Here is a 26,426-nt window from a genome sequence, read left to right on the forward strand (position 1 = left end):
GCACACCTAGATGATACGGACGCTCGTCTAAAAATGCTGAAAGATTATCTTCTCGTTGCTATCTTTTGTGCAGCTGCTTCCTGAAACGACATGCTGAACGGTGCTTCGCATACTTAAAAGCACGAAGGGCACGTATTGATTTTTTTATCTCTCTCTCTCTATCTCTGCTCCTGACGGAGGGGGTGTGAGCTGCCGCCTTCAACAGCTTTGTGCCGCGGGGCTTCGCATACTTAAAAGCAAACAGCCCTATTGATTTGTTTGCTCCTTTGAAGAGGAAGATATGTTTGCATTCTTTTAATTGTGAGACTGAACTGTCATCTCTGTCTTGTCATGGAGCACAGTTTAATAAACTTTTGAAAAAGAGACAAATGTTTGTTTGCAGTGTTTGAATAACGTTCCTGTCTCTCTACAACCTCCTGTGTTTCTGCGCAAATCTGTGACCCAAGCATGACAATATAAAAATAACCATATAAACATATGGTTTCTACTTCGCGGATTTTCTTATTTCGCGGGTGGCTCTGGAACGCAACCTCCGCGATGGAGGGGGGGATTACTGTATACACATATATACAAATATAAATTAGACATCCGCTCACACAATCCATCTGTGATCCCCAGTCCCTTTTTATATTACCGTTGATAAAGTCTTAATCCACCCGGCCTGGGAAGTCTGTGACAAATCCAGCAATCCAGTCAGTTAAACTTCCTGTAGGACTCCTTCTTCAGCTTGACGGCATCCTTCACCACCGGTGTCCACCAGCGGGTTCGGGGATTGCCGCCACGACAGGCACCGACCACCTTACGGCCACAGCTCCGGTCAGCTGCCTCAACAATAGAGGCACGGAACATGGCCCATTCGGACTCAATGTCCCCCACCTCCCTCGGGATGTGGTCGAAGTTCTGCCGGAGGTGGGAGTTGAAGCTACTTCTGACAGGGGGCTCTGCCAGACGTTCCCAGCAGACCCTCACAACACGTTTGGGCCTACCACGCCTGACCGGCATCCTCCCCCACCATCGAAGCCAACTCGCCACCAGGTGGTGATCAGTTGACAGCTCCGCCCCTCTCTTTACCTGAGTGTCCAAGACATGTGGCCGCAAGTCCGACGACACGACCACAAAGTCGATCATCGAACTGAGGCCTAGGGTGTCCTGGTGCCAAGTGCACATATGAACACCCCTATGCTTGAACATGGTGTTCGTTATGGACAATCCGTGACGAGCACAGAAGTCCAATAACAAAACACCGCTCGGGTTCAGATCAGGGGGGCCATTCCTCCCAATCACGCCCTTCCAGGTCTCACTGTCATTGCCCACGTGAGCATTGAAGTCTCCCAGCAGAACGAGGGAGTCCCCAGAAGGTATGCCCTCTAGCACCCCCTCCAGGGACTCCAAAAAGGGTGGGTACTCCGAACTGCTGTTCGGTGCATACGCACAAACAACAGTTAGGACCCGTCCCCCCACCCGAAGGCGAAGGGAGGCTACCCTCTCGTCCACCGGGGTAAACCCCAATGTACAGGCTCCAAGTTGGGGGGCAATAAGTATACCCACACCTGCTCGGCGCCTCTCACCGGGGGCAACTCCAGAGTGGTAGAGAGTCCAGCCCCTCTCAAGGAGATTGGTTCCAGAGTCCAAGCTGTGCGTCGAGGTGAGCCCGACTATATCTAGCCGGAACCTCTCAACTTCGCGCACTAGCTCAGGCTCCTTCCCCTTCAGAGAGGTGACATTCCACGTCCCAAGAGCCAGTTTCTGTAGCCGAGGATCGGACCGCCAAGGTCCCCGCCTTCGGCCACCACCCAACTCACACTGCACCCGACCTCCTTGGCCCCTCCCATAGGTGGTGAGCCCATGGGAAGGAATTGATTCTCTTCTGTACATGAATCGATTCACAATAACTCGCTGAAAAGAGTCATTCAAAATGAACAAATTGCTCCATCAATAGCCTGAGAGGGAGCCAATCTGTCTCAGCCAGGAGTGTGGAATCGGCAGTTTGTGCCTACTTTGAGTTGAGCATTCTTCGGAATACTTTTTGTCCTGCATGAACAGGTACTGTGCCCCTGTTTTTTGATTAGAACTGGCGTCCTGTACAGTTGTGTTATGCCCCCCTACAGTCTGGAGATCTAATTTTGTGTTTCCTTTTGCATTTTGTCCTTTTTGATTTTTGGTCTGTCCTTCTGACCTCCTCTTATCGACCTGACTAAGACTTTCGGACAAGTCTTTCTCTTTTTTCCTATTGGGTCATCTCCTTGTTTGCTTTTTTAATGGTCATTTTAAGCTAAACATCTTCAATATTTCCCCTTTTTTAGCCAGAACAGGGAGGACCTTGGAGTTGAACCACTGCTTCTCCAGCCTGACAGGAGATGGTGGTTTGAGTATGTTATCAGGGTCCCCCAACCCAGGTGTCCTCCACGGGGCAAAATACCAGATACAGGCCACTTGGAGAAAACCCAGGACATGGCTTGACTGGCCTGCGAGATCCTGGGGGAAAAAAAAGTACTGAGGGCAGAGTGGCCTGGTCAGTCCTCCTTGGCTTGTCACCACTGTGACCCTCGTAAGTGGGTGGAAAGTGAAGATGGTGCTGTGGATTCTTGTATAAGGATGCTCTTTCTTTGGTTTTCAGCACACACACACTTTGGCCTTATTTTTAAAAGGGCAAATTATTAAAATGGATTGATCCTATTGTTGATTTGATTTATTAAAACTAATCATTTTCTTGTCTTTGCCCCTAATCAAGCCTTCACCCCCTACCTCATCTTCAGTTATGGCAGTTCCATATTCCGAGTGGACCGAGAAGGGACCAACCTGAAGAGGCTGGTGGCCAACACAAGTGCTTCTGTCATACTGGGCTACCACCACGGTGAGGACAGGATCTACTGGGCCGACATGGGCAGGCAGGGCATGATTGGCAGGGCTTTCATGAATGGCACAAGGAAAGAGGTAAGTGGCATTACACGTGATATGCTATAGCCAGAGGTTCATCAAGCGTCTTGTCTTTTTTTAAATTTTTTTTTATGTATTCATTTATAAATGATGTTTCTGAAGATGCTTTTTTTCTTCCCCCTTTTTTATTTTAATATTCTTGAATTAGTACTTTTGCATTTACAGTGCTATGAAAAAAATTTCCCCTTTCCTATTATCCTCTACTTTTGCATATTTTGCCCAGTGAATAACCTCCGACCTTTAGGCAAAATGCAATATTAGAGAAAAAGAACCCGAGTGAACACATAATAATTTTTAAATCAGGATTTTCTTTAATCAAGAAAGTTATCCACCACCCCTATCACCCATGTGAGAAAGTAATTTCCACCCCTAGTTTAAATACTTGTTAGCAGGACAGAAACACTTCCTGTAGTTTGTATTCAGTCTTTCACATTAATTCTTTGCAGGACTGTTTTAATTCAGATGGACTGGTCGGTTTGAGAGCATCAACTGGTTGTTTCTGCATGTCCTTTGGGTTCAAGTCAAGACTTTGGATAGGCCACCCAACACTTCTGAGCCATTCAGCTATAGATTTGCGTGTGTGTTTTGGCTGTTTGTCTGACACTTTAGTTTCAAGTCACTGACAGAACATCACATTTTCTTTGGTGCACAATTCCTGGTTCCTTCAATAATAAGTGTTCCAAAGTATTCCCACACCATCACATGAGCACAGGTCAGGCCAGGTTGGCTAGCTTGCTCTGGTACAGCACACCACACGACGAAACAGTTCGGGTTCCTGGTTGGCAACCCACCCTCCAGGAATGACCCTCTATCTGCCTTAGCCATGTGTTACGTGGGCATTCCCTTGGCCTGGTCCAGCCACTCGGGTCCTCAGCAATGAGGATCCTGCAAGCCGGATCACCCTCGGGAAAACGCGCCACATGGCCGTAGTGCTGCAACTGACGCTCCCTCACAATGCGGGTCATGTGCCTCATTCGGGACTCCATGAGTAACAGCAACACCAGGTCAAACCAGCAGTACTCAAGGATTCTCCAGGGACACAGTACCAAAGGAGTTCTGTCTTCGTCTCTGGTCACTGGATAGCGTCCATGTCTCGCAACCATATAGCAAGACAGGAAGCACCAGGACTCTAAAGACTTGGACCTTTGTCCTTTTACAGAGATATCTGGAGCGCCACACACCCCTCTACAGTGACCCCCTGACCCCACATGCTCTCCTAATCCATCTATTGACCTCCTAGGTAGAGCCACCAGAGACGTGAATGTCACTGCTGAGGAAAGTTAACCTCTCGACAAGGTCAACACTAACTTCCGCAGACGCACACTGCTGATGGTCGTGCCCAAGAGATCATTAAAGGCCTTGAGCACACCCATGTTTTACTGCAGGTCTGATGTTCTTACTGTCCAACACCTGAAATGCTAGTTCATGTCGACCAAAGAGTTCTGCTTTGGAGTCGTTTGTCATTATTTCATAAGGTTTGGAGTTCATCCTGGTATTTCTTTGCACTGACGTTCCCCTTGGATGGCGGAGGTTTATACCTTGCTACTCCCTCAAGAATCCATTTTTCTCGGACTCTTTCTTATCATGGAGTCATGAGCACTGACCTTACATGAAGCTAGGAAGGCCTCTGCTCAACTTTGGATGATCTTCTGATATCTTGAATGAGCTGCCACTATGCTCTTGGGGTCATTTTGGAAGGCCAGTTCCTCCTGGGAAATTCTCCATTGTTGTAAATGATCTCCATTTGCAGATAATGGTTCTCACTGTGGTGCCTTAGAAATGTCTTTGTCACTCTTTTCTAATTTCATTACTCAAAAATCACCATTTTTTAGATGGGGTGTTTCTATAAATTAGGTATTTCTGACAGTGGTGATTGTGTTTTATACTGTTTTATGGTGTTCATTTCCCAGCATTCTGGTAACTAAAATTTTATAAAGTGATAAAAGATTAGCCTCCGTTTAAGCTATAACCAAAAGTTCCAATGGCTGCTTCTTCATCAATTTCTTCTGTCTTCACAGATGGTGCATGTGACAGGAGAAGGTGTTTCAGGATTTACTGTAAATTGGATCCAAAACACCATCATCTGGAGCAATCGCATCAAGGGGACAATCGAAGAGGTGACTGTCAATGGGTCAAACCCACACCTTCTTTTTGGAGACTTGTTTCATCCAAGTGACGTTATTGTTGATCCCTATGAGAGGTAAATCTTTTACATTCCTTTATAGTTTGGTTTGCTTCATGTTTGTTTAGATCACAAAATTGGAATTTCTAAAGGTTGTTTGCAAATCCAAACCATCAGAATTCAAAGGAAAGATGAGATGAAATGACTGAAGGGACTAAAAATCAAGTAAAAACAACAAGTGAGTACATAGCATGACTTGTAGACCCCACCAGGGAGACACTTTGTGGTGGATGGGGCTTTTCATTGACCTAAAAGGAGATTAGAATAAAATAAAAAATTAAAGGGAAACCACACAATATAAAATCGGTTTGAACAAAATCAGGCTATTCAGCCCAACGAGTTTGCCAATCCTACTCCCCGAATTTCTCTAAAGTGGCATTGAGTTGAGATTTGCAGGTCCCTAAAGTTTTACTGTTCACCACACTGCCTGGTCAATTATTCTGTGTGTGTGTGTGTGTGTATGTTGTTTCAGTCAGGGTTTCTCCCCTGGCGAGTGCTTATGTTCCTTTTTTGTTATTTTGTTTTCAAATTATTTGTTCATGTGTTTTTGTTTTAATGGATTTTTTTGTTTAATATTACTCTTTTAATTTTTGTTGGCCTTTGTTGTTTTTTTGTATGGTGGATGCCCAAGAGGTTGTACCTTCGTGACACTACTGCTGAGGTGACCTCCTTTGGGGTTTATCATTCAGGCTGGGCAGAAGGTGGCTCAAAGTGTACATTGAGTGTTGTACTTTAAGTATTTTTCATTGTAAGTAGTGTTTCACTTTTCTGGTTTGGAGGATTTCTGCTCTGTTTTTTGATTCTGCCTTTAGATTTCAGATTGTATTCCAGATTTGCCTTTTTTAGGCACACCTTTTTGCTTTATTTTTTTTTTCCTGACTGTCCACTTTTGTGCTTCTTCTGTTTAAATAAATTCTTCACTTACAATTTGGGATTGTCGTCTTGTGCTCAAGATTCTACCTCTTCTTTGAAGAGCTTCTTCGTATATTTTTGAACTTTTATAAGCCTGAGCCAAACTTTGGACATGTGTAGGCGTTTGAAGCCTGCCTTTTGAGTTTGGGGCCAGGCTGCCTGTGATGAGGCCTATTTTGGGGTCAGACTCAATGAAGTCCTGGTCTGGCAGTATTGGGAGGCTTTATTGTACTAAACATTCATTACAATGTGATTGTCTGTCTGTGTGAAGAAAAAACTATTTACCCTTAACTTGTTTCTGTCTGTGTCCCTGTGTTCATGCTGAAGAATTTATTTTAAAGTAACAGCAGAAATCCATTGTCCCAATTCTTTTAATTAAAACATCTCAATCATGTGTATTCTTCATCTCCATTTGCTTAAACCAAAATTTGTATGTATGTATACATTTAATAAAACCGAGAACTTGAAATTATTGGAATTTATTGAATGTACTGGTAATACAAGTAAAGGATTACAGAAGTATTGTGTGCATAAAAGATGTTTGTTTTCACAGTTCTTATGTTTTTTTTGTGTCTGGCCCCTCCTGACGCACCTTTATGAGAACACCCCTAATATGATTTACTGTTGGACTCCTCTTGATGTCTGGTTATGCAAAGTGTTGACCTGTCTGGGATACCCTCCTATTTTTGGCTCTCTAGACCCTTAAAAAAAACCCTAATTTTAGGCTATTTTTAAACCTTATTTTGTGCAGGAGATTACACCCTTATGATTAAGAGTAAACCAATTGGGGTCTTCGGTAAAAATGATCAGAAGGACTTGAAGTTGTGCAGGTCAGGGCTTAATCCCCTAATGAGATACAAGGGGTCAAAGTTACTCTTTTTCACAAAATTTTGAAAAATCGGTAATCTCGTCATGGATAGTGTCCTGTTATGCCATTTTTGAGGTTGCCAATCGTACATATGATTCTATTTTTGATATTTGATTCATTATTAGTGGTCCTACCTCTCTACGAGCTACTCCCTGAAGGATGAAAATCACCAATTTCAAACATAATCACGAGGATATCTCTTTAGACGATTTCAAGGTTAGTGATTATGAATCTGATGCTATTTTTGATTTTTAATCATTTACTACAGATCTAGGCCTCTATGGACCCCACCAAACGTGATAAATGACAAATTTCTATTACCATTGAAAATAGTTAATCTTTAAACATTTAATTGAAGAATACCTTTTTCATATTTCAAATACTTGATGCAGTTTTTCTTGTTACTTTTACCACATGAAGTAAATCATTACATTTCTTTTGAACACCCTGAATTAGTGTGTCTTCTGTTAATTCAAACGTGCTACTAGATATGGTGGTGTAATTAGGTACTGCCCTGCTTGCCTTTGATAAGTGACACTTCAAATCATAACATACAGTAATTTTCACAGAACAATTAACGTTCTTTCATTCATATAGTTTTACTTTTCACTGAACCAAATCTTCATAACATCCTCCTATTTCACTGCACTAAGATTTATTCTTTCAGGCCTGAACATCTTGCTGGTGACACTGAGCAGGCTTTCCACTGGTACAGATGAGCTCTGATTATCAAGTGATTGACTTGTATATACTAATGTCTTAGAAATTGTCAGTCTTGATGAAGATGGTTGGAAAGTTTGTACAACATAACACACAAAATGACTTAACGTTTTAACTAAAATTACATTCTTTCACTATACAGTACAATGGCAGTTGAAAGAAACACATTTGAGAAATAAGCATTGTTACATGACAAAGCTGAAAAGGTGAAGCTGCAAGATGCAAGTTTACCAAACTCCCAACAAATATTCTACCAAAGCATTTTCAACTGCAAGTTTACCAAGTGACCATTCTGATCTGAAGGCTAGAAGTATTATTCTAATGGCTAGTTCTATAAGCACTCGCATGAAAATGCCTTTTAGAGTTTGAAGTTGCTTGGTTGGATCCATGAACAGGCAGACCGCACTGCGGTTACATGACGTTGTTGGAGCTGGTTCACCAAAAGGATTCTTTACTGAGGTCTTTCCAGGTATTTCAGATTTTTGTTTCAATTTTCAGTTTAATAGGGGCTCCATATTAATATTTCAGTCCAGAGTTCACACAAAATCGGGTCCTCAATACAGTCCAAGATCACACACAAAAAACAATCCAAGAGATTAGACTCTCTAAAACTAACACATGCACACTAAATCTCCAGTGCAGTGTCACACCTTCAACGTGGGTCAGCTGGACCTCCTTTAAACTCTGCTCTCAGGTTATGGACTTTGAGTCTGCATACAGTATCTGCCTGGAATCCTGGGTAGTGTTGTTTTTAATTGAAATCAAAAACCGCATTATTGCTGGAAAGTCATTGAGCAGAGTGAAGGATGTAAATAAGACCTCCATATTCATGTAGACCTGAAAAGCAAGTTGAAACGTTTTTGGATAACATGTAACACACACATTATACTTAAATCTATTTGGTGTGTTCTTGTATTTCATGTGATTCATAATATTTGAGGTCTAATATTTAACAATTCAGGGCTAATTATCTCAAAAGTGGATTTTTGTAGAATGAAATTCTGTTTTTTTGTTGCAATGCTTTTCCTCCTTGGCTGGGTGCAATTCCAGTTCTAATTGATATTCCAGGAATTGACCATTGATTTCTAATTCAGCCCTGGCAGGTGTGGCCTCCACATTTCATTACCACTGTGGGGTTTGATGGTCAGAGCCCATTTTAAGTGACCCATTTGTTGACATTTTATGACTCCATTTAAAGACTGCGTGAACTTGAACATCCCACTGTTTTGGAGTACTCCTCATCATTATCATGAATCACACTAATTTCTTACGTACAAAACAATTTTGCACATTGGAAACTGATAAATATTCATTTGTGTTTCTGCTTTTGGTTTTGAGTATTTCATTACATTGTATATCGATATCTTGATAGATCTTTGTTTGATTTTTTTTCAAAGCATTTTATCATCATTGGTGCTGGTGGCCTAATACATTTTGAAACACGGTGTCTTTTGCTTGCTCCCTAATGTGAAGTTTAATGGAGGCTGTCTCCTTTCTCAGCCTCCTTCCAGCACTGTCTGCTTTGCTCCAAACTTCCTTGCAGTTCCAATGATTCTTTGTTGGCCATGTCCCCTGCCTGCCCTTTCACACAGCCAGTTCCTCCTCACATTGCTCGGTTGGTATCTGAGGCAACATGATTGGCACTCACTTTCCCCAGCTCTGTGAGCTGATCCAACCCTGGATCCTTCCTGAGATCTGTGGTGACCATCGACACAGCCTGATGAATTTAAGCAGAGGAGCGGCTCTAAAAGGTGTAGCTTTTCTCACTAATAGAGCACATGCAGAGGTATCCATTTGTGGCCAGTTTGGCACGATGGCCCTCTACCTCTACAGTTTATAAACACCTTTGCAGTGTCTCTCCCACCTCTGTGTAGCCTTACCTTTTTTTTTGCCAAGAACACTGTTGCTCATATTATAGAAAATGTAATATGGTGTGTGTGTGTGTGTGTGTGTAGATGTTGGTTTGGAGTTGATGCCTTTGAAATGCACTGTTGTCCATATAGAGGTTAGCACAATACAATGAGGCCTGTCTAAGCTGGATGAGACCTCAGTGGTGGCCAGAAGTTTTGAGAAGGACCCAAGTGTTGGTTTTCACAAAGTTTGCTGCTTCATTGTTTTTAGATCTTTTTGTCAGATGTTCCTATGGTATACTGAAATGGAATTACAAGCATTTCAGAAGTTTCAAAAGCTTTAATTGACAATGACATGAAGTCCATATTTGCAGTGTTGGCCCTTCTTTCTTTTTCAAGACCTCTGCAATTCGCCCTGCCAGGCTGTCGATCAGCTTCCGAGCTCAATCCTGACTGATGGCAGCCCGTTCTTGCATAATCAATGCTTGGAGTTTGTCAGAATTGGTGGCTTTTTGTTTGTCCACCCGCTTCTTGAGGACTGGCCACAAGTTCTCAATGGGATTAAAGGTCTGGGGAGTTTCCTGGCCATGGACCCAAAATGTCGATGTTTTGCTCCCCGAGCCACTTAGTTGTCACTTTTGCCTTATGGCTTATGTTGGTCACCAAACTGTTCTTGGATGGTTGGGAGAAGTTGCTCTCGAAGGATGTTTTGGTCCCATTCTTTATTTAGGGCTGTGTTCTTAGGCAAAATTATGAGTGAGAAGCAACCCCACGTGACATGAATGGTCTCGGGATGCTTTACTGTTGGCATGACACAGGACTGATGGTAGCGCCGCTCACCTTCTCTTTTCTCCAAGTTCCCCAAACAATTGGAAAGGGGATTCATCAGAGACGGTGACTTCCTCGCCCCCCAGCAGTCCAATCACAGCATCTCCGTCTGTTCCTGATGTTTTTCTTGGCTTCTTTACTGCCCTTCTTGACGCCCACCAGGCCATCCTCCAAAAGTCTTCGTGTCACTCACACCTGCCTGCTGCCATTCCTGAGCAAGCTCTGCCCTGGCAGTGCCCACCACCCCAACCTCTCAATCCCCAGCCATGAATCAACTTTAGGATTGGCATCTTAAAAACTATCTGAGCCGGATGGCGTGGAGCTTGAGGCAGTGGGAATGCCATTTCATTTTCATGGCAAAGAGGGACTTTTCAATTAATTGCAATTCATCTAATCCCCTTCATAACATTCTGGAGTAGATGCAAATTGCCATTTTAAAAAAAAACGAGGCAGCAAACTTTGTGAAAATGAATATTTGTGTCATTTTTAAAACTTTTGGCCACGGCTGTACATTACAGTTGAGTGCACTGGCTGTCCCCCACACGCTTGGTTAACAGAATCCAGTAATCGAAGTCATTTTAAATGTTTCACTTAAGCATTACTCCTAGGACATTCATTGAGTTGACTTCGCCTCATGCACTCTTACAGGAATAAAGCGGCTTAGAAGAGGAGTTGATGGGCAGAGAGAGATTTATAATCCCACTGCTTAACGGGGGTTGGCACATTTCTCTGATTGTTATTTTCTGAAGAGGCTGGCATTTCATCTCGCAGACAAAGTGACAGATTTGCACACTGAATCCACCCGTCGCTTGCAACATGTTGGCCAATCTTCGGGTAACACTATCCCTGTGTGGCAAGTGTAAAATGTTTAAATTTTTTAGACATTTTTATGACATTTTCCTTAAATATTACATACATTTACTGGCGTTGAAAAGCAAACATCAAATGCTTTTCTCACTTTCCCTGTGAATCACTGCAGACAACACAGTCCATTGAAACATGGCTTACACGTAGGTGTCATCTGCTGTAGCTGGCTTGTTTTTGACCGCACTGTCATTTTTGTAATAAGTGAAAGCCGGCCAAGACTGCGGCCATAACACTCACCTCACCCGGAGTCACTTGGAGGGCAGTTATGAATCATACTAGACGGCAGCCTGCTCTCTAGCAGAAGAGATGGAAATTTGCACAAACGTGCTTTTCACTGAAGCTGATTGGTGACTCGGGCCGGTCGGTTTTCATTTTTATCACACACTACTTCAAACCTGCAGCTACTCTGAGACATGAACACATTGATTTACTAGTGAAAAACAACCAGATGGCACAAAATGAAGAGTTGGGGCACCAGCGTGGTGGACCCCATTTAATAGGCAGGCCTAATAAAGAAAAAGAGAGAGTTGTGGGTACAAATAGGTCCAAAACTTGAATTAAGGCTGATCTGGGTGTGAAGATGGTCTTGACTGACCTCCAACTTCCTGTCCCTTATGTTCAAATGTACGGTGCGGGGTGGAAAAGGGGGACGTTCTGTGACACGGGAGGAAGTGATGTCACTGTTCTTCCAGTCCTTCTGTTTTGACAGTATAAGGGGAAATGGCTTTAGCAACAGCACTATGCTTTGGAGGTGAACCACACGCATTTCTAAGAGCCTTGAAGATGCCCACTAAGCACAAATCTCAAACACTAGAAACAACCCTGCTGTTCTGTTTGTGCTGGAAATGTAATCGTCAGTTTCAAATTTACAGTGAGCTCTGTGCCAGACTGTGGAGTCCTTATGATTGTTCACTGCTAAACCCAAGATGACAGTCGGTCATTTTAAAAAATTGTATGAAAGACTGAAAATGGCCTCTCTAAATGGACGAGAGGAGGGAAGATTAGATTAGGAAATTACAAACATGTTGGGGAAAACTCAACTGAAAGGTGAAACAGCATTAACAAGAGGTTGGAAACCAAAAGAAGCACAAACAAGAACAGCGTGACTAATACATAAATGAGAAGTTAAACAACCAAAAACAAGGCAATCCAGATAACTAGTAGTCTTTCCTTAAGGATCACTCAATCATTCACTCAGTTTGGAGAGAAAGTACTTTGAAATACCATCTTAAATAGCTCTGCCATGATAATGTCACATATAAAGCCGACATCCAATCAAGTGCATAATGTCTAATTTAGGACATCCTTCGGCAAAATGGCATCCATTCTTCTGCCAACTAAAGCCGGACAGCAGATCTTCTCTGGCCTGTCTTCTTTATGGGGAGCCCAAGGAACCACCTGATGTTGCAGCTCAGTTCCACTTTTGTACTTTTCAATTATTGGATCCTATGGTTTCTACTCCTGGCTCTTCCTAAAGGTAGACTGTGTTGGGTTTACGATCCTTGGCTTTTGGTTTCTATTTTTTGCTCCTCTTTATTGATTTGGCCTTGTAGGTTACAATCTTTTTCTTTTAAATCCTTAATGAGAAGCTTGCCAGTTAAGTTTGGGTCTTGGCAGCCAGGAGTGAGGCCTATCCAGGGCAGGCCTGACATTTTAGGTGAGATTTCAGACCTACATCCCAATTTCTGAGCTTTGTGAGGAGCAGTATTCGCAACAAATATAAACAGAGAACAAAAGGTAAAAATAATAACATAAAATGTTCATTAAGCACCTTGAGTATGGGAAAGGTGTTCTATAAATTAAACTAGCTGTGCCCCACGGCTTCACCTGCATATTAGTGAAGCAGGACAGCGAGGAGGACCCTGCCCGGCTCCCCACTCCTGACGTCATGCTTCTGCCTCCCCTTGGCCCACTGCTTCTGTCCCGGTTTAGCATGAATATACTGTATATCGCTCCTGCAAGCAAACTGTGGTTCTTGGCACATTGAGAGAAGTCGCAAAATCAACCGGAATATTCAAGCAAATTCTAGAAAAAAAGCCTGATCTAAATCCGTGAAGTAGTTCTCTCGTTCGCTAGCTAAGCAGATGTAAGATATGCCTTGAGGCTGGCCCCACCTCCCTCCCCTCGGCCCGCTGCGTGTCTCTCGGATTATCGCAAATACATTGGTACCACAAGTGAACTATTATACGTAGCATGATGAGAGGAGTCACAAAATCAACCCGAATTTTCAAGCAAATTCTAGAAAAAAAACCCAATCTAAATCCAATAAGTAGTTCTGACGTGAAAGCAGACAGACAGATATTGGATTTAATATATTTATACTAGGGGGCGCTACGCTCCCACCACTTCGCGGCTCTCCCTCTGTCAAGGGAGCTGGCTGAACGCACACTGAGGAGATGTGGTCTGATCAGCTGCTGTCTTTCTCCTTCTGCTGCCGAGCTGCGTGTTCTGCTTGTCGCGCTGCGCGTCGATCATTTGAAAACCTGTACAGCAGCTGTCCTTTGGTCTCCCTGCCTTCTGTCGCGTGACGTTAAAGTGTCTTCCGTGAGGATCACGTATCGTCTCCTTCCAAGCCTTCCAAGATTTTTTTTTTTTTTTTTTTTTTTAATAGAGAGAGAGATATTCTAGATATGTATCTCTCTCTCTCTATATATATATATATCTCTATCTGTCTAGATATAAAGCTGTATTATTAAACAGACAAGGAAACAAAACATAGCAGCAATATTTACAAAACATTAAAAAGTAAAAAGATTAAATAAAAAGCACACTAAAATGAGGGATAGAAGCCTGGCTGTAATATAACAATTTGAGCCCTGAATAAGTACGTTTTAGGATAGACACTAAAGTGCTCAAAAATGATTTTGTCTAAAATTGAGGAGGATGTGCCCCCCTTCTGCATAATGCCAGACCTGACCACCAAACATTTAAGGGAGCATAGACGGGGCAAAGAAACCATACTTGTGCTCCACCGTTAGGCCAGGCCTTCACTGCAGAGATGATTTGGCTTCCCACTGAAGGCCTTAACAAAACCGGGCCAAGGAGCTGATGACGGGTTCCTAGTTCAGGGGGCTGCAGTGCTAACCACTGCACCACAACCCCAGCCTCCCAAAGCTAACCTTGTACCTTAAACCTTAGATGTGAACGGACATGCCAGTGGTGTCATGGTTTATGATAAAAGCTGCTTATTTTTTAAACATTTCTCTCTAATTTTGACTGCAGGCTTCTCTTCTGGCTTTCTGATGGACTGTTGGCCACTGTTGATTGTGCCCCTAGCACTGGTGGAAAGGTGAAGTCAATATTCGGCTCACATGAGAAACTGGAAACGATCTCACTGGATTTTAATGACAAGAGAGTCTTTTGGGTTCAGTATGGTCAAGAAGAAGATGAAGCCATGGTGGGATCCTGTGACTACAGTGGGGCTACCGTCCATATGATGAGATTATTGGCTCAGTAAGTACAGCAGCTGCATTTGAGGGCAGTGTGCCAGATGGCCTGTCTGTTCAAATCTTGACTACTATTGTCCCCTTTTTTTGGCTGACCTCAGTCACTTCATTCTTTTAAAGAACAGTGTGGTGTTTTTGATGAGTTTAATGGGATGTTTGAACATTTTAATCTAGGACTCCTTTGATCAGTTGTGCTGGTTTTTTAGTAAAAGCCAGTGCTTTAGAGTTTGGCAGTGATTTATTTTCTCTGGTCAGGGATTTAAATTTTCCTTCTTCCTTCTGTAATTGCTGGACTTTAGATATTTAGAATTCGGCCATTTCTGGGCCTTTGAAGCCTGCTTTTTGAGTTGGGGTTATGCTAAATGGGGTGAGGCCAATCCAGTAGGCACAGACAGCCCTAGTCTGCTGTGGGGGTTTCTGGAGTTCAGTTCCACGTGTTGTGCTTTGTGGAGTTGCAGGGACCATTACAGTGAAGTGAGTTTGTCAGGTTACTGTAATTTGTAATGTGCATCAGGAATCATCTGATAGGTTAGGTTAAATATGTACTGAACATTTATATTTGTTATTTTGTTTAAGTTCTGCAGTAAAGTTTTTCCCCCCCAAAAAAAAAAGTTATTAGAATCTTCTGTGGTAAGTGAAGTGGTGCTTAACAGGGAGCTCCTCAGTCTTTTTGCTCCAGGTAATTGAAAGAGGAAAAGAAAAACCACCTGAGGGGACTCTCTTCATTCACACTTGAGGTCACTTGATACCTTTTTGATGTTGTGGTTTTTTTTTTTTTTTGTTTGTTTTTTGCAGATCTTGGCCATTTAGGATGTCTCTGTTTGCTGATCACATCTACTATACGGACCTGAAGAGCAGAACAATCAGGAGAACCCATAAATACACTGGCCGAAATGTTGTCACTTTAAACCTCAAGCCATCGTTTGATGTTTTGGCAGATGTGAAAGTCGTCTTCCCATTAACTTCACTCACAGACCGGACAGGAGCTCCATTAACAGCTGGTTAGTTTGACATGTATCGCTCATCTGGCCTCTCTCATGTGATCACTACGTTGAATGGTTGTCACTTTCTTCACTCGGGACTCTCTTCATAATCCGCACTTGACAAATACAAGGCGGTATGTGAAAAAGTTGCTTTGAGAATGGTAAGAAGCCCTGGCTTGGGTTTGATGGTGGCAAATCTAGTCAGGCAAAGGTGGTGGGAGTTTACTGCACTTATGTTTCAGTTTGTGTGTTTTCTGGAGGAAAGGCACAGTTTCAATTGAGAAAATATTTTAATTGTGGAAATGTATGTTCTTGTAAGTTGACAAGTGACAGATTCATGGAATAATACCCCACCTTGGTAGTGCTCTGACGAAATGCATAATTGGAAAATAGAAGGGACACTGCTAGTTGTGTGATCAATGTGTCAAAACCAAGAAGTGGTTCCATCCACACCCCCCAGAGGTGGTCGCTGACATTGCAGATCACATAGAAAGTCATTCTGAGAATTGAAATGGTGATCATTACACCAGACGGGTGGGTCACAAAGGAAGATATTTATGTGCAACCCTACAGTACCCACCTCTGCTCTGTGTCACTCACACACACACACACACACACACACACACACACACTTCCCATTGTTATGGAGGAAGAGGTGGAAACACAAATACGTAGGAATGCAATCACTAAGCTCAGACAGTTCAGGCTGGCCTTTTATCAAAGATTGATCCCATCAGTTTCAGTTCCATTGTATGTCAAGTGGTCTGAGATATCTAAATGTATACAGCTTTAGCAGGGTACCAAACATGCCACCAGAATGACTGGAGATGATGTGGATGTTTTGGTCAGAAGCTGGAAATCATCTTGGCTGATGACAGACTGAACTTCCCATCTGTAAATCAGGGTGGACAGGCACTTTAAAGAACCATAAAAACACTCCAGAAATGCCTTTCTCCTCAGAGACGTATGGCTTTTTAATGAGGAATATCAAAGGTATGGATGAACGAAGCAGGCAACTTTTGATGTGCATAAAAGTTTGCGAAACAAACACTAAAATTTTGTTTTGCAGGCAATTTTGCAATTGTAGAGCTTGCTGAAGTTTTCTGAAGTTTTAAAGTTGGTGGAAAACTAGGAATGTCACTGCCAAAGGCACTGTTCACACTTCTGTGTTTACCTGTGTTCTTTTCTGCAGGTACCTAAGATAGATAATCGATACCACACTGGTAAAGTCCAGTCTGTTTAGGTCTCTTGTTGATGTCACTGCGGAGCAGTGCAGTACACTTTTTACAAATGTGACATGGCTGCATGTTTTGGATGTGAAGACACCTTAAAGCACACCGCTGTGCACATTGCTGTGGTTTGGCCCACACGAAGCTCTGTACGGGCACAGCGTTGCCTAGCAACAGCCTTATCCTAGTTGAGGAGGCATTTCTGGTGATTTTATTTTTTCCCTGGTGGTTTCTATTTAAACAATAAATGAATGAATGAAAACACTTTCAGACAGGAATAAAATGACTTTCTTTTTGTGTAAATGATGCAGGTTTTGCTGGAAGTGAAACAATTTACAGTATTTAGAAAGTGTGTGTGGTGTGTTTCTAAACACAGAATTAAATTAACATCATTTTGTAGAAGTGTAGTTCTTCCACGTTATGTAACTGTTCAGGTATAGAGATGTTATGAGACTGTTGCATGTTAGCGAAGTATTACTTTTGAAATGATTTAAGTATCTCAGAAATTTTATGTAACTGTTAACCTGTTTAGATCTGTATGTGTTTTATTTGTCTGGTATTGGGTGAAGCTTAAGGCAAATTTCATGTTTTCTTGTGTAAATATGACACGACTTTAGGACGACGATACTCGGCCAGAATCCACACTTGCACCTATTCAAATTTAAAGTATTCAGAGCCTGCACGATTTATAGATTTTGTTGCAGTCTTGTGCTAAATTTAAATTCAGTTTTTTCCCTCATCAAGCAACACTCAATACACCAGAATGATAAAGCGAAAATAGAGTTTTGGGTAGTTTTGTAATTTTATTAAAAAGTGACATCTAAGATTGACTGACACAAGTATTCTGACCCTTTACTGAGTACTCCACTGAAGCCCCTTTGGCAGTTATTCCAGCCAGAGCGTCATCTTGATTTGATCCGACAAGCTTTGCTCGCTGGGATTTGGGGATTTTCTGCCATTCTGCTTTGCAGATCCTCTCAAGCCCTGTGAGGCTGGATGAAGACCATCAGCAGACGCCTATTTTCGGGTCTTTTCAGAGATGTTTGATTGGGTTCAGCTCTGTGCTCTAGCTGGGCCATTCATGGACATTCCTAGAGTCATCCTTAAGCCACTCCAGTGATGTCTTTGCATTTTGTCCTGTTATAAGGTGGTCCAGTCTGATATTCAGAGCGCTCTGAACAGTTTTTCATGAAGAATATCTCTGTGCTTTGCTTCACTCAGCTTTCCTTGACCCTAACAAGTCTCCTACACCCTGACACTACCACCACCATGCTCCACCTTTGGAATGGAATTGCACAGGTGATGAGTGATGTTTGGTTTCCGACATGAGAACAATCTTGTTTTCATCAGACTAGATAATCTTGTTCCTCACTGTCTGTGAGTCCTTTAAATGCCCTTTTGCAAACTCCCAAGTGGGCTTCCATGTATGTTTTTTACTGAAGAGAGACTTCTGTCTGGCCATTCTGTCACAAAGCCCAAAGCTGTGGAGTCCTGCAGTGTTGGTTGTCCTTCTGTAAGTTTCTCATCTCCAGAGATTCTCCTTCTTCATACCCAGTGCTGTTGGAACAAGCTGCTTCCCAAAGTGACGTCTTATTGACGTGACATTATGCTCTCAGTGTTTTGGAAGAGCATGGATGTAAAGACCAAATCTGTTAACTTTTTTTTACTTTGGTAGGGCAAATTTTGAACAGATGCAGAGAAAAGCCAAGCAAAATGACACCTTTTATTGGCTAACTAAATAGATTACAAATGCAAGCTTTCAAGGCAACTCAGGCCCCTTATTCAGACAAGATTTGATTACATCTTGCCTGAAGAAGGAGCCCGAGTTGCCTTGAAAGCTTGCATATTGTAATCTTTTTAGTTAGCCAATAAAAGGGGTCATTTTGCTTGGCTTTTCTCTAGAATCATAATGGCTAACTCGGTACAACACCCTAGTACTACAAACAGATGCAGTATAGTCGGACGAGCGATGGACTAGGATAAGCTTTTAAGTGTGGAGACCGTCATGGAGCAGTGAAACAGGTTGGTTAATATTTTACATATAATGCAGGGCAGGTACATCCTGAAACATTCCTACTAGGAATTAGTAGGAAATTAAAAATATATATTTTTTAGGAGTTGAAAAAGAAGCTGCAAGCAACAAGCAAGACCACTAAAATGAAGCATCAAAATGTCACTTGAGCAATAAGTGACTTCTCATTAAGAAACTGGGTTGGATCAAAAACCTACAGCCTCTGCGGCCCTCCAGGACCAACACAGAGTCTCCCCAATGCATTAGAAGGAGGAGAATTTAGGAGTCGTAGTGGACTCCACTCTATCCAGTGCCAGTGTGCAGAGGCCATTAGAATAGCTACAGAATGTCAAGTTATATAGCGCCCTAGGGTTACAGGTTTAAGAAGGTTCTGCTGAAGCTTTATAACACACTGGTGAGGCCTCATCTGGAGTCCTGGGTGCAGCTTTGGTCTCCAGGCTACAAAAAGGACATAGCCGCTCAAGAGAAGGTCCAGAGAAGCGCAGCAAGGCTGATTCAGGGCTACAGGGGTTGAGTTAGGAGAAAAGATTAAAAGAGCTGAGCCTTCAGTTTAAACAAAAGGAGATGAAGAGGAGACCTGACTGAAGTGTTTAAAATTATGAAGGGAATTTGTCCAGTGGCTTCAGATTATGAGCTCAATAAGAGCACCTGGACTCAGTTGGGTTACACATGGGCTTGTGTGTGGCCTTACAGGATTTGTCCTCACTCTCATTGTGTGTGTGTGTGTGTGTGTTTTTTTTTTTTTCCTGGTTCACAGATTCTGGATGTGCCAGTGGACAAGACAGTTGCCGAAGTGTCTGTGTGAGGGACGGGGACCAGCAGTGCTGGTGTGCGGAGGGCTTTGCACTAACCAAAAATGGGACTGCTTGTGAAGGTAGAACACACCACTCTTAGCAGACAGCAGTGTCATGTGATGCTCTCAAAGCTGCTGGGTATTTTGCCCGTTACCTGTGTTGGACTTGTCAGATTTGTATTTCTGTTCACATTTAAGCTTTTATTGATCAAGTAACAGTCTGTCTGTTTGACTTCCCCAGATGTCAATGAGTGTGCCTTTTGGAATCATGGCTGTACTTTAGGCTGCTACAACATCCCAGGCTCCTACGTCTGCACCTGTCCTCAAGGATTTGCTTTACTGCCGGATATGAAAACCTGCCACGGTAGGTCACTCACTGATATCAGCGGTCAGTCAGCTGTATCAGTTGTCTATCAAAGATTAAAGAAGACCTGAAAGCAGGAGGTAGAGCTGGAGGTGGCGAAGTTAAAGATGCTAAGATTTGCATTGGGTGTGACGAGGATGGACAGGATTAGACATGAGGATATTAGAGGGTCAGCTCAGGTGGGACGGTTGGGAGACAAAGTCAGAGAGGCGAGATTGCATTGGTTTGGACATGTGCAGAGGAGAGATGAGGGGTATAATGAGAGAAGGGTACTAAGAATGGAGCTGCCAGGTAAGAGGAGCAGAGGAAGGCCTAAGAGGAGGTTTATGGATGTGCTGAGAGAGGACATGCAGGTGATGGGTGTAATAGAACAAGATGACAAGGACAGGAAGAGATGATCTGCTGTGGCAACCCCTAATGGAAGCATCCAAAAAAAGGAGAAGTGTTTATTCAGTTCAGTTTAGTTTATTTTATGTAGCGTGGGCTCAGAGCGCTGTAACAGATTCACAAAATACAATTTCCAACCTGGTGCCAGCCTGGACCCTGTTGATGAAAGAAAAAACTCAAATGAACGGAGTTTCTTAAATGGGTACTTGTAAAGGCGTTTCCATTTTCACAGGAATGTTAAAGAGCTGTCTGGATTTGGCACCACATTTTATGACACGTGTAGCATTTTAATTTTTTTTTGAATATCAGTCTATTTTGCTTTTGTAAATCTAATCCTTTTGTGAGCTCTTTGATCAATAGACTGTATATCACAACAAACAAAAATATTCATGCAGCTAACATTTAATTAAAAATGATCCCAGCTTGCTCTGCCTCCTTTAAAGGAACATTCTACCAAAACTTTTTATATGTCACTTCCCCCATGTGGTTTGTACTGATAGTTAAAGTTTTTAATCTCATTCTTTAATCAATAACAGAGATAAAAGTTTCTGATTTATAATATACAGTAAGTTTATGGTGACCAACGGCCAACAATAGTAAAATGCCTACAAATCTGTTACTTGTGTCACTTCATCCACATATGAGGTCGTCTAGTCACAGGCTCACAATGTCTCAAACACATTTCACTTTATTAAATAAGACACTTCTGGAATTGAGGGCCTGCCTCCCACCTTAATCATTAGTCAAGCAGTCCAGATTCCAAAATGTGCATTCATGTTCATTTTTATGTATCATGTCCCGTTTTTACTTCTTTTGCAATTTCAAATAAATGGATTTATCTTGTTAAAAATATATAGAATGTGGAAAATAAGTGCTGCTTGATTTATTCATGGGAGTGGATAATAATGAATCCCTAGTGGCTGGGAACGTGTAAGGTTGATGCTGGTGCCATGTCACGTTGTTTTGCACTTAAAATGGTAAAGTTGTTAATTTTTTGCAGAAATTGAGATCAAAGACACAACTGTACTGCAGGACAGATTGGTTTTAAGTTTGATCGTCTCCTGCCGTCTCTTGTTTCTCTTGCTTGCTTGTGACATGCTGGTTACACTCCTTCCTTCCTTCTATCAATTCATTTTCTCTTCCTGCTTTGTCCTGTAGAGCTCAGACCTTACTCAGCAGAAGAGGACACAAAGCAGGAGCAGCCCTGCAGGGGAAGCCATTGCTTTTCCAAAGGTTATGACTTGCTGTAGTCCGCTTTGTATGAAATTAATCTGTAAAACTCGGAAGTTGTCAACTGAGTGAAATGTCAGATATTTTCTGCATTGGGAGGAATTCCTGTTGAACATGAGAAACGGGCATAGTTGAGCCACCTGGCAGAACTGGCGGCATTTCAGCTGATAGACTGTCGACGCAGCTCATGCGTTCAAATTGGAAGTGCATTGCTGCATCGCCCTTGACGTAGACAAATATCTGTTGTGTTTCTTGCATTAGTAAGTGGGCTTTGGAATTCTTTCTGCATTCCTCGGGATGGCGGCTCTTTTTATTTTTATTCTCGGAGGAATGTTTCTTTCACAGAGATGGACACTGAACTATACTTATTATGAGTCCATCCATCCATGCCATTTGCAAACCCTCTTATTCCATTAGTTTTTTCCTGGCAACATCAGGAGAAGGACATGGCCTAAACAACGACAGCAGACCATTTCAGAGTCCGCAGCTGGCCTAGCCTGCCCATCATTGGCATTGTAAATAATTTTGTATTATTGTATGTTTAGTTGTGTTGTTATCCATACAAATGGCCAAAAGTACAACATGTGCACCTACAGCCCTTCACTCTCCATAGACGGACGCCAGCAGTAGAATGGGGTCTACTGATTTAGCTCATTAACTTCAAACGTGACAGTCTTAGGATGCCATCCTTCAGTCTCTCAAATGTCTGCCATCCTAGAGTTGCCTTATCCCCTGAAACTGCTGGTATTGTGAAGTGGAACAACAAGAACTCCGCCATCAAGTGGCAGGCCAAACAAAATTACAGAACAGGACCACTAAGTGAGGAAGTTCATTAAAATGATCTATCCTCACTACATTGCAACATGAGGTCCACACAAAAGTGGCATGGAAGAACTTGACTGTCCCCGAGATCAACCCCAATTGAGTGCCTTTCAGATAAACTGGACTGCAACCCCAACATCAGAGTCCTAACTCAACAGTCATCTTGTGGTTGAATCTCCACCACTGTGTTATAAAATTGAGGGGAAGGAAGAGTGCAGGCTGTGATAGCAGCAAAGCGGGACCAGCTCCATATGAATGGTTGTGGGTTTGGAATGAGATGTGCAGCAAGCAGTTGGGTGTGATGGTCAGGTGTCTGCAGATTTTTGTTACTTTATTCCACCATTTTCATGATTTTTCTCAAAACAAACGCGTACACACAAGTCATGTGACTTATGACATTATGGCAGCCATGCTAGATGAAATTTAAAATGATTCAAATTTTGGGTTTAACGTAATGCTTCTGGTGAAGAGTTGCATGAATTATTACCAGGGCCAACACTCCTTTCATGCCTTCATTTGTAGCTCAGTGACTACACACGAGCTGACATGAGTTCACTTCTCATGTGAATCCCGAGTATAACATGGAGACGACTCCCATGAACAGGGTGAGAAATGCAGACTGTGATCTTCCATGTGATCGGACCCAGCTCTGTAGACTTTTGTGCTATCCCCTGTGACGCTAAGCCCTGCTAATCCATTTAACTGCAAGTCACCCACACCCACCTAAACTGCTGGAGCCTTCATACTTTTCCTTTGTGTGTCCACGCACCCCAGGTTTGGATTAACAGGAGGTTTAATAAGCAGGTGACTTAAGGGATGAAGGAACATTTACTGTAGGTCCTAACAATGCATTGGGTGCAAAGAAGGAAACAACCAATCCTGAACAGAGTACCAGACCATCAGAGGGCCCAGAGAAAGGTCTGTCTTCAGGCCTCTCTCTGCTGCAGGACCTTGTGCCATCATTCAGGGTTCTGTGGCTGCAGATGTGATGTGGGGGGTCTTGGCACAGTTCAAGTCAACAGACAATCTGCAGTGTCCATTGCACAGAACCTCTGATGTGCTCACTTTGTCTCTGTTTTGTGTTCATTTGCAGAGCTGCTGCCATGCTTGTCTGACCTTACCAGTTGCAGTCATTACTGCATGCAGACAGAAGAGGGCGCCGTATGCTCCTGCCCAGAGGGATCCATGTTGGCTCCAGATGGGAGAACCTGCACAGGTAAAGTGACTTGTATGGTTTTCTTTAAATTTAAAAAAGCTAAAATGTGCCAGATCTGGGCTGTGCTCTTTAGCCTACCAGTTATTAGCATTGTGAACAGTACATGCCATGGCACTCTTGTTGCACCCCTGAGCCCAGAAAAGACCCTACAGAGAGAAGTACAATAAGAAGGTTTATTACAGAAATAATGAACATAACCAGGAATAACACAAAGTATGAAAATTAAGGTGTAAAACATGCTGGCTTTCCTGGCCTTGACTGATTGGGTATTACAGTGCTCTCCAGTCTCAGCCCAGAATCAACAGGTTCACTTTTGTCACCTCCATCACCTTCTCTATAGTGTATCTGGCCTCTCTTGCTCTCTCTAGTCCTTGTCCAGTGCTGACTCCCGAGTTCTTGTCCAGTAGCCACTTGGTCAACAGTCCTTTTAAAGCTACCTCTGGGGTCAGTTTCAGTTCTCGCTGAAACACTTTTGGGTGACCACCTGGCCTCTCTTGGGTAGTCAGAGTGGAACCTGCTGTCCTTGCTAGTCTGTCCACAATAGGCGACAGGTTTCCCAACACGGCTTAAGACTTTCTGCTGCCCTAAACTGGGCGTCCCCTTACTGCAAGTGTTTATATAGTTGAATGACCAGGTCAGGTATTGGTTTGCAGAGCTGTGATGACAATAAAACTGGCCTGGAGCACCAGATCTTTATTTCCTATATTAATGATGCCAGATTCAGTTTTTGTATTCCTCTTGTTCATTGTCACCTGCCCATATCTCACTTGTAATTTTTAATGTACTTTCAGTTATCACTGCTGTGAGCTAGTAACATCAAAATGGTATAAAAGGTGTACAGGCTCAAAAAATAAGCACAAAATAGATCAGAACCTTGCTTATCTTCCTCAGAAAGAGGCCTCACCTCAGGCAGCCTGGCCCCAAACTCTACAGGCAGGCTTCAACAGCAAGTCTGGCGTGAAAAGCTCATTACACTTTTTTAAATGTCTCAAAATATACATAAATATCCAGAAATGCCTAACAAGGGAAATGAACCATACATAATTTTGGCTAGAGAGAACAATTCCCACACAAAATCTTTTAAATTGAAGGAATTCGTAATACATCAGAATTAATGAAAATGACAAAAGACCTAAAAATGAACATTAACATAAGCCGTGAAGCATACCCAGGCTGAAACACAAGTCTCCCTCAGAAACTGGCCACACCCCAGGCAGCCCAACTCCTAATTCAAAGGACATGTTTCAAAGCCTGTACAGGCCCAAAATGAGACTGATGGCTTTAAAAGATTAAAACTATTAAAAACACTCAAACATGCCCTTCAGTGGGAGGGGGTGAGTGTAAAACCTCTGGCTTGAAAAGACACAGTAGTGTTCTTTAAATATGAAGGATGTTCAGTATTAAATAAAAAAATAACTACAAAAAGGGTTTGCCTGAAATGATAACCCAAGGCTAACAAGTCCTGTCAGTAATACAATAAACAGAAAGCAGAAATCCACAAAGAATCAGAAAATCCAAGAGAAGTAGTTGCAAATATCTGCAATCCACAACACTCCATGACGCTCTTAAGGACCGTCAACCTGTGACATCATGGTGACCCTGCTTCTTGGGGTATCACCTGCAAAATACATGGAACGTAGTCAAGAGGCTTAAATACAATATGCCTAACTTTTTAAATAAGACAATATCAATTACAATTAAATAATTTTAAAAAATCATTAAAATTATTATTTAGAAACCGCAGAAATAACCAAACAGGAAAACTATACATAAGCCAGGGAACAAACACTGGCTGAAATGTAACAGTTATAGCGGCATCTTAATCGGATTGATTACTGTGTGCGCATATACTGCAAGTATAAGATGTATGGGTTAATTAGTTCTGTTGCTGTAGCTGGAAACCTGTACAGGTTTCCTGAGCCTGTCCTTAGTGAAAGGCGCCATACAAAAATAAACTGAGCTGAACTGCAGATTGTGGTAATTCATCTGTTGATTTTGCATTTTTCTTTCAGGTTGTACATCTCTGGATAACGGGGGGTGCAGTCAGATTTGCACGTTGCAGAGTCCCACTAAATGGGAGTGTGATTGCTTTCCTGGATATCTTCTTGACCGGGACGCCAAGCACTGCAGCGCAGTTGGTATACTAATATACATTTATTCATTGATTTTACTGTATCTACTTATTTATTGGAAGGATATCACGATCTCTGGAATTTTGATTATCAGAATTAACTGTCTGGTGCTGATGCCTTCATTCTGTGAAAATATACATTGTTTTTCTTGTTAACTTTACTATTATTTTACGTTTTCAGCACACAAAGAATTTACTTTTGTTATTGTGAATAAATACAGTATTGTTAATAGAAGGTGGTGGTGTTATTATTTTGTAGTATTTGTGATGCCATTTCATTTTTTGTTTTATTTCATCCACCAATTTGTTCATTCTTCCCTGGTGGAGACAACATTGCTAGTTATGCATTTCACTGTCCCTACTTAAGATGGTGGCGCACAAGCCTCTTTGTCCCAGTTTATGGATATTGTGAAAGAGCTTATCATGCATTAGAATTTCAGAATCTTTTCAGGCAATATATAAACAGTATATTTATATATAATATATATATATATATATAATATACAGTGTGTGTGTGTGTGTGTGTGTGTGTGTGTGTGTATATGTGTGTATGTGTATATATATATATATATATAATATAATATTATATACCTGGTAGGTAACCACCCATACAATCAGATTGTGACACA

At 42.2% G+C, this 26,426-nt stretch overlaps 1 protein-coding gene across 2 annotated transcripts in view; it reads left to right on the plus strand.

Moving 5' to 3' along the window:
* The window catches only part of egf (epidermal growth factor), a 95,891-nt gene that overhangs the window by 13,311 nt on the left and 56,154 nt on the right, over positions 1–26,426 (plus strand). For both annotated transcript variants that reach the window (XM_028805107.2, XM_051929758.1), the window contains exons 2-9: positions 2,732–2,934; positions 4,956–5,137; positions 14,387–14,617; positions 15,406–15,611; positions 19,612–19,728; positions 19,889–20,011; positions 23,544–23,666; positions 25,679–25,804. In XM_028805107.2, the coding sequence (XP_028660940.1) occupies positions 2,732–2,934; positions 4,956–5,137; positions 14,387–14,617; positions 15,406–15,611; positions 19,612–19,728; positions 19,889–20,011; positions 23,544–23,666; positions 25,679–25,804 (1,311 nt within the window). The remainder of the gene's footprint in view (positions 1–2,731; positions 2,935–4,955; positions 5,138–14,386; positions 14,618–15,405; positions 15,612–19,611; positions 19,729–19,888; positions 20,012–23,543; positions 23,667–25,678; positions 25,805–26,426) is intronic.

Source organism: Erpetoichthys calabaricus, chromosome 7 (assembly GCF_900747795.2).
Source record: "Erpetoichthys calabaricus chromosome 7, fErpCal1.3, whole genome shotgun sequence".
NCBI lineage: Eukaryota > Metazoa > Chordata > Cladistia > Polypteriformes > Polypteridae > Erpetoichthys > Erpetoichthys calabaricus.